The sequence below is a fragment of the Mya arenaria genome, chromosome 10 (genome assembly GCF_026914265.1).
Source record: "Mya arenaria isolate MELC-2E11 chromosome 10, ASM2691426v1".
NCBI classification, from domain to species: domain Eukaryota; kingdom Metazoa; phylum Mollusca; class Bivalvia; order Myida; family Myidae; genus Mya; species Mya arenaria.
In genome coordinates this window covers 43,541,333-43,550,985 of record NC_069131.1, presented here as the reverse complement: position 1 = coordinate 43,550,985, position 9,653 = coordinate 43,541,333, and the positions used below count along the sequence as shown (strand labels likewise).

General features: G+C 34.3%; 1 protein-coding gene across 6 annotated transcripts in view; it reads left to right on the top strand.

Annotated features, from left to right (window-relative positions):
• Positions 1-286: 286 nt before the first annotated feature.
• Positions 287-9,653, top strand: part of LOC128204272 (myosin-IIIb-like) — an 87,253-nt gene continuing 77,886 nt past the window's right edge. The window contains exons 1-3 of one of the 6 annotated variants that reach the window (XM_052905680.1): positions 287-353; positions 5,905-6,822; positions 7,230-7,298. In XM_052905680.1, coding sequence (XP_052761640.1) covers positions 6,685-6,822; positions 7,230-7,298 — 207 coding nt within the window. In that variant the 5' untranslated portion in view covers positions 287-353; positions 5,905-6,684. Of the gene's footprint in view, positions 397-5,442; positions 5,536-5,904; positions 6,823-7,229; positions 7,299-9,653 lie in introns of those variants that run through there. The other 5 variants (XM_052905677.1, XM_052905679.1, XM_052905678.1 and 2 more) reach the window with 5 other exon arrangements.

Sequence of the window (9,653 nt, the reverse complement as noted above, 5' to 3'; positions counted from 1 at the left end):
CCAAAACTAACCCTATTTTCAGATTTTTAGCAAAACTTATTTCCGCGAAAATAACTTTATTTTATCCAAAAACTAACAACATTTTTGTCAAAGATGTTATTTTCGCCAAAACTAATTTTCAGAGTTTTACCAAAACTTCCCCCCCCCCAATAAATATATATATTTCTTTCATGCTTTACGATGAAATATGGGGTTTTAACAGTGAAATAACAACTGCAAAATAAGGAGTGAAAATAGCCTATTTTCGTATTTTAGTCATAAACCGTACTTATTTTCGATGGAAAATGGCCGAGGTGCTCCGATTGAACACCAAAATGTTGACTGTTTCGTAGAGAGTTGACTGTCTGCTTAAGGTGATATAGAAGAAAATAATTAAGCTCTATGCATCCTATGTATGTATGTATTTATTTCTCTAGACATTGCGGTCAATGATAACCCGTGAAAGTGCAAGCACTTACATGTATTTCCATAAGGGTCCTTTGTTTTTGCTGAAGGGACAGTGGTGGGATACAAGGAAGTCCGGCAACGCGTTCAGTAGAGATGTTTGCGGCGAACGTTTGCTGTTTGGTTTCCCGCTTAACGTGTATGCGCTGCGTTGCAACAGAGATACAAAACAAAACGTTTGCGAGCGTTTTGTAAACGCTCGCCTTACTGAACGCACTGCGGGTGCTATAGACTATACCCTAGTCCAAATAATTGTACGTTGACAGATTTTTTTACTATTTTGATATGGCAAATCCTTCACGGCGATGGGATTGAAAGAATCCCGTATAATACGTCTACTATTTGAGACTAGCTATACCTTAGCTCTTTTTCAAAGGGACCACTTGGTTCTTTTACTGGCTTGGTGTAAAGCACCGATACATAGGGTACAACTTTCCTGGGTTAAACCAGTACTGAGTACACCACTTTTCCAAGCACTACCCTTTTAAATGCCAATAGCCAGGCAAGGGAGCTACTTGGACTAGTCTAAAATAATAGACATGTTATACAGGATTATTCCAATCCATAACGTCGTGAAGGGTTTGCCATATCAAAAATCGTAAAAAAATCTGTGAACGTACAATTATTTGGACTACTACTTCTACCAACTTCTAACTTTGAATTTGTGTTGTGCTCATTTTTTATTCTTGTTTTACTTAAAAAAGTAGAACTTCATGACTTACTTAGTCACTGAATCAGAAAGGCTTGGGACACCATTTTGATAGCACCTTTCAGATTTATTTCATGGATGTAACACTAATCTAATGTGTAAATCTGTGAAGAGTGTACTGTGTTGGAATTGGGGTTTTGGCCCTGGTTATGTGAACAACTTGACATTTAGATGGGCTAAATTCCATGGCCCATTCATGGCCTGTATGTTCAAGTATATAATATCAAGATCTTTCTGGAGAATTTCTGATTGGGTAGATGTTGAGAGAGTTGGATAGATGGCAGAATTATCAGCAAATAGTTTTACTTTGGATTGAACATTCTGAGAAAGGTCATTAATGTAGACTAGAAAGTTTCCCTAGTACAGATCCCTGGGGGACTCCAGATGAGACATGTATGGGGTCTGATGAGGACCCTTTGACAACAAAAGTCTGTCATCGGTTATAAAAAAAACCTTTAATCCATTTTAGAGCAGGGCCTCTGATGCCATAGCCATGTAATTTGAGGGCAAGGTTCACGTGACTGCCTTTGTTAAAAGCATTGCTGAAGTCTAGCAAAATTAGATCAATTTGCTTTTTGATAAGGAGGGATTTGACAAGACCATCTACCAGCATAAGGAGATGGGATTCACAAGAGCTCTTCCCTGAAGCTTGTGGTTTCTGAACAAAATCTGTATAATTTGGTCATGTATGGTCAGATATCACAAGAAATCAGATATCACAAGAAATCAGGCTGGTATCTTGAAAGCTGTACTATTTAAATAGGCCCGTACTGTATTTCAGTTTTATTTTATGTTTTAAGTATAATATTTACTTGTATGAAACAAGGTGGGAATATTATAATATTGATATTCTGTTTTTATACAACAATGGGTTGATCATATTTTGTCCAGTATTTCTTTAAGGCCCATTTTAATAGGGTGTCAGTGCCGACATACCTTCAAAATCTGAGCTAGCTCTCCAACATGCTTTCATTGCCGTTTCATGACATAAAACCTGTCACTTGTGGTCTGTGTTCCAATGGTCAAGGTTTATGACATGCCGTTGTTGTTGTTGTTGTTGGACACAGGGAGTTTTACCCCCACCAGTTGATGGTATATTCACCAAAGGAGTAATTTTGTATCGAAAATGTCGCGAGACCTGCGATAAATAATATCTAAGAGTGTTTCCACAGCTCTGACTATTGGATATGGTTTCATTTCTCTGGCCTTAACTAGTTGTAATTTTGATGTTTGATATTCCGTTTATTTTAAAAACAAACATTAATTTGTAAGAACGGTATATTTTCAAGAATGAGCAAGACTCGTGGTCAGTTAATTGACAAGGTTTTGTGAGAACAGGGCGTTTCTTCCAATATGTATGAACTCGGACCACTTTGTTGTCAATGCTCCACTATTGCCTCACTATCTAGATATTGAAACTTCTTCAATACCAGAGAGGAGTGTGTTGACATTGATGTTTAATCCCTATGTAACTTTACATATTTTCAAAACTTGAGTATCTTTAAGTGAATGAATTAAGGCTAGGATCAAAAACTATTTTTTTCTAATAATGAACCTGGATCAGAAGCGTTGTATAAAGACAACCCCACCACTTTGCATAGCATGTAACAAGTATCATCATGGACTTTTAATAACACTATCTGTGTGTACACTGAGTATGTCATGGTTCAAATCAGTAGATTTGTTATATCATTGTCTCTAATCTTTCAATCGTATCTAAATGGCGTCTACTTTTCGATTCTGAATAAATAACATTTCAATACTTTTTGACAGTTTATACTGATGTTGGTTTCTTGACTACTCCGGTCGCAATATAACTTAATTTCCTTTTAGTACTTTGTTATGGTGACTTGCATTTAATTATTTATGGTTAAATCAATGTATATCATCATACTTAGTAAGACCTCATCCTTTCATGTAAAAACCAAAGAAGAAAGGTAAAGAAATGTTTTGTCATCATAATGTAGATTGTGAATTATTAAATTAATTTATAACTACTAAAAGTAATAGAAATTCAAGTTCATCTCATTCCTCTGGAGATGAAACATTTCTTTACTGGGCTTGATAATGTTGTATTTATATTAGATTTGGTATTCATTGTATCGTTCCAGAAACCCTGCGTAAATACATGAAGTTTGTTCGTTTGATACTACTTCTTGAAGTTTCTGACCCACCCCTCCTTGAACTAATTCTTCCTGAACCACCCATCTCTGACTCACCCTTCCCTGAACCACTCCTCATCCAACCTTTACCAAAATTGGCCACAAGGTTTATGGGCATAATGCGTCAGGGGCTGATGAACTTGATCATCAGTGCTTTCAATCTGCCATACTTAAGGCTGACTAGATCTGAACTTTTGAATTAAAAGGTCCCTAGGCAGGCTGAGGGATCTTTATTCAGGGTAGTGATCCAGGGTGTTCCTGGACCTTGTTTTGATTATATATCCTTAATTCTTTTACAATTTTAAATGACTTTTGTGTTTTACCTCAATTCTAGTTTTATTATCATTTAAGCTTGTATGTTTTTGGAAGAATAAAAAAGGTGGAGCATTGTGATACGTTAGTGTTGATGGTGTCAGCATTCTTATAGTGCAAATTCTTTATCCTTGGCGAAAATTCAAAAAAATGTTTAAAATATTACGGTAAGATGAAATTTGGAACACATTTTGCCAGAGACAATACACACACGTACAACATTGCCAATAACTCTGCCTATAATAATAATTGAGAAATGACCCTTGTTCTCCTAAAAAACAACAACAAACAAACAAGTGTTTCGATATACATCATTACGCTCTTGTCAATATGATATTGCTTTTAGCTTGATTATTCAAAGAATATGAAGAGCCATACTGCTCATTCTTGGTGTAGGGTTTGCACCATGGTAAAGGTTTTGCATGTTAGCACCTTAAAGTCATTACCTTAGCAAATACATCATGTATTGCATTGAAATATACGACATCTATCCAACCGGATTAATTTATGAAGTTGGATAACTTTATTTTGCATATAATGCAAATTATGACCCTTTATTATTTCAACATAGAAATTCTGGATAAGGTTTTTCATGTTAGCACACATGTGTTAATATCTCAGCAACTATGTAATGTATTGTATTGAAACTTTATTCCACAGTATTTGGCCATCCAACTTACTTAATCGAGTTAAAATAGATAACTCTTTTGCCAAAGTCAGAGTCAAACAAATAATGTAAATTATCTCCCTTCATTATTCAACAAAGAAAATCAGGATAAGGTTTTGCACAACATGTAAGTAAATATTTCAGCAAATACATGATTTATTGCATGAAAACTTTACTCATGGTTTCCCTACTATTTAAAGTACTTAATTACTAAAGTGAGATAACTCTATTTTGCATATGATGCTAATTATGGCCCTTTATTATTTGGCTTGGAAAGTCTCATTAAGGTTTTTCCCTGTAAGCACACATAGGTTGATATTTCATCAACTATGTGATGTATTGCATTGATAAGACCTTGTACAAAGGTACTCAACCATCCAACCTACTGAATATATTGGGTTACATGTAGATAACTATATTTTTCATATATTGCAGATAATGGCCCTTTATGTTACCACGTTTAAGTCAATATCTCAGCAAATACTTCATGTATTGCAATGAAACTTTAGACAGGTGTTTTTTAACTATCCAACCTACTTAATTAATAAAGTTGGATAACTCTATTTTGCATAAAATGTAAATTTATGGCCCTTCATTATTCACCTTAAAATTCTTGTTAAGGTTTTGCATGTAAGCCTGCATAAGTCAATAACTGTGCAACAACTTGATGTATTGCATTGAAACCTTATACAAGAGCTCCCATCTATCCAACCTAATTATCTAATCAAGTCAGATAATTATTTTGCAAATGTAACAATGGCAGTTCATTATTGGTCAATGTAATTTTGGTTAAAAGCAGTGAAAAAGTCAAGAGCCCTCTTTGTGTACACAGACAGCCTTTGCTTTATTAAATGAAGACTTGAAAAGACATACTGGTAATTATACTGGAAAACATAGTGAGTAATAACTGTTCTGAAATATTTAAGCTGAACAATTTTCAGATTTCATTTTGGCCAGACGTATTATCTAAGTTTTGTGATACATTTGTATCATTCTTTTGATTTTATTATTTACCAGAATGTAAATGAGTTATTTTTTATATTCGCCTTCAAAGTGAAAATCGTGACTTAAACATGAAGTTACTGAACTGTTACTGAAATGTAAATATTAAACTGGTTTTATCACTGTAGGTGTACATATTGATTACACTTGAAATTCTGCAAGGGGAAGCTTAACGTGTTTAGTGAAATAAATGAATCATAAATGTGCATACGGTTTGAATAAACCTAAAGAAATTTAGAGTTTGTTTTATAGACATGTTTCTTTTAAAAAAAGTTGTTTTCATTAGTCAATTTCCTCAGTTGTCAAACACTTGATGAATATCATTATGAAAAATCATGGTGTCAACATATGAATGATAAATGATTTAAAGTGCATTCTTTTTTAACAATTTCTTGCTACCAGTCTCTAAACTCTGGTAAAGCATAATTGCTAATCATACATGTATAAATTAAAAATAATTGTCATATTGCAGTTAGCTTTGCCATGATATTTTATTCAATGGTATTGTATTTATCTTTTTAAACAACAGATTTGTAGTTTTGCAGATAAATATATATCTGTTTATTTATCACTGATAATACTGAATCACTATTTGTTTATCTCTGCAGGTGACTGTCATTTATACTGCATATACTTCAAATACTTTGTAGTCTTCAATGAGGAAGTGAAAAATGAACAGATTTGATGAGGCTTATCTTATAACTGCAGGAGGAATACTTCCTGGATATCTACAATTTTGAAATAGATTTTAACCTGATATACAATAGGAATAGAACCTAGCCTGTGATCATGATTAGTCACTGGATTTAGAATTGGACACTTAAATAGTGGGTAAAATGAGAGGTTTTGTTGAGGGTGTACTGAAGTGAAGTCAATGAAATGGACAAGTTAGCACAGTGGTGATGACTGTTTGAAAACCCGAGTTTGTTTGGTAAAAATTATTGTCAAACAGATACGTTGTTGGTTTGGAGTTTAATCTATGTTCAATGAATCTTGATAAGATACCTAATCTTGATGCTAATTCAAGCATATAAAACTGGATGCTTTGTTGTTTAACAGTGATTTGTATTTTAAATTAAGGTTGGGATAAATGTTTATCCCATGTGAACAAGAAACTGCATTATAACTGTGTTATATCGTGATAAATGCTATATATGTGGAAATTTTTAATATCGTTGTGTGACAAATAGTTGTTATTTGAATGAATAAACACTAGCAATATAGGGATATCTTGTGCACTGCATCTCAAGTGAAATTACTCATAAACCGACTGTGTGAAAACACTGTGCTAAGAGAAGGACTTCAACAATGACATACTTCAGGGGAAATGTTCACCCCTATAAAGTCTTCCAGTAGCCTGATCCCCAGGAAAGAAGTCATATCCGGGTATGGGTCCAGGCCGCGGAGGGGGTAAGGGGGTACCCTCAGGGGGGATGGTGACACATGACCTTGCAAGAGTTGGGGAGCTAGATGAGACAGCCCTTTTGGAAGAGATACATAGAAGATTTGGACAAGATGTCATCTATGTAAGTGGAAACTTGCAAAATGTTTTTTTCTCTTGTTTATTACAAGGGGTGGGGATCGGGTGGGGGGGGGTAATAATGTCTGGGAGTTTATTGTTTTAGTATTTTACAAGTGGTTGTCCTGTTAACTGAGACTGAACATTAATTAAAAGAATTTTCAAATAATTCACTTGAGATCAGGTCTTAACAAGATGATGTTTAATTTTGATACAAGTTAAGATTAGACAAGTTCTTAAATATTGATTATATACTTCCGAAACTAAATGGCAACCATAGAATTTTAATAACGCTTGTAGCTTTATATAATACAACCTGTTTATACTATATTATAAGCTTTAAAGTATAAAAAAAGAATGAAAGAACAGAAATTAAGCTTAAGCTAATATCCTGACAGCTGTTTTTTATTTCAGACATATATTGGGGACATTCTGATATCGGTGAACCCGTATCAAGACCTGCCTGGTTTGTATGGGGAAGAGGTGAGAATTGAGATTGTTTATTTTGAAGGGAAAAATTAAACCTACATTCATATACCTGCATTACTATAGGAAGTTCTTACATACATAAACATGCATTACTGTAGTAAATCCTTTCATATACCTGCAATACTGTAGTAAATCCTTACATATATATACCTGCTTTACTGTAGTAAATCCTTACAAACATATACCTGCAATACTGTGGTAAATCCTTACATACATATACCTGCTTTACTGTAGTTAATCCTTACATACATATACCTGCAATACTGTGGTAAATCCTTACATACATATACCTGCAATACTGTGGTAAATCCTTACATACATATACCTGCAATACTGTGGTAAATCCTTACATACATATACCTGCTTTACTGTAGTAAATCCTTACATACATATACCTGCTTTACTGTAGTAAATCCTTACATACATATACCTGCAATACTGTGGTAAATCCTTACATACATATACCTGCAATACTGTGGTAAATCCTTACATACATATACCTGCTTTACTGTAGTAAATCCTTACATACATATACCTGCGTACCTGTAGCAAATCCTTACATACATATACTCCCATTACCGTGGCAAAGCCTTACATACATATACCCGCATTACCGTGGCAAATCCTTACATACATATAACCGCATTACTGTGGCAAATCCTTACATACATATACCCGCATTACCGTGGCAAATCCTTACATACATAAACCCTCATTACCGTGGTAAATCCTTACATACATATACCCACATTACCGTGGTAAATCCTTACATATAACTGTAGTAAATCCTTACATACATATACCCACATTACTGTGGTAAATCCTTACATAATATACCCACATTACTGTGGTAAATCCTTACAAACATATACCCGCATAACAGTGGTAAATCCTTACAAACATATACCCGCATTACTGTGGTAAATCCTTACAAACATATACCTGCATTACTGTGGTAAATCTTTACAAACATATACCCACATTACTGTGGTAAATCCTTACATACATATACCGTCATTACTGTAGTAAATCCTTACATACATATACCCACAATTCTGTAGTAACTCCTTACATACATATACCCGCAAAACTGTAGTAAATCCTAACATACATATACCCGCATTAGTAAATCCTTACAAACATACTTGCATTACTGTGTTAAATCCTTACATACATATACCTGCATAACTGTGGTAAATCCTTACATACATAAACCCGCATTACTGTGGTAAATCCTTACATACATATACCCCCATTACTGTGGTTAATCCTTACATAAATATACCCGCGTTACTGTGGTAAATCTTAACATACATATACCCGCATTACTGTGGTAAATCTTTACATATACCTGCAATACTGTAGTAAATCCTTACATACATATACCCGCGTTACTGTGGTAAATCTTAACATACATATACCTGCTTTACTGTGGTAAATCCTTACATACATATACACGCATTACTGTAGTAAATCCTTACATACATATAGTCGCATAAATGTGGTAAATGCTTACATACATATACCCACATTACTGTGGTAAATCCTTACAAACATATACCCGCATTACTGTGGTAAATCCTTACAAACATATACCCGCATTACTGTGGTAAATCCTTACAAACATATACCCGCATTACTGTGGTAAATCCTTACAAACATATACCCGCAAAACTGTAGTAAATCCTAACATACATATACCCGCATTAGTAAATCCTTACAAACACATACCCGCATTACTGTGGTAAATCCTTACATACATATACCCGCATAACTGTGGTAAATCCTTACATACATACACCCACATTACTGTGGTAAATCCTTACATACATATACCCGCGTTACTGTGGTAAATCTTTACATACATATACCCACATAACTGTGGTAAATGCTTACATACATATACCCGCATTACTGTGGTAAATCCTTACATACATATACCTGCATTACTGTAGTAAATCCTTACATACATATACCTGCATCACTGTAGTAAATCCTTACATACATATACCTGCATCACTGTAGTAAATCCTTACATACATATACCTGCATCACTGTAGTAAATCCTTACATACATATACCCGCATTACTGTAGAAAATCCTTACATACATATACCTGCATCACTGTAGTAAATCCTTACATACATATACCCGCATTACTGTAGAAAATGCTTACATACATATACCCACATTACTGTGGTAAATCCTTACAAACATATACCCGCATTACTGTGGTAAATCCTTACAAACATATACCTGCATTACTGTGGTAAATCCTTACAAACATATACCCGCATTACTGTGGTAAATCCTTACATACATATACCGACATTACTGTAGTAAATCCTT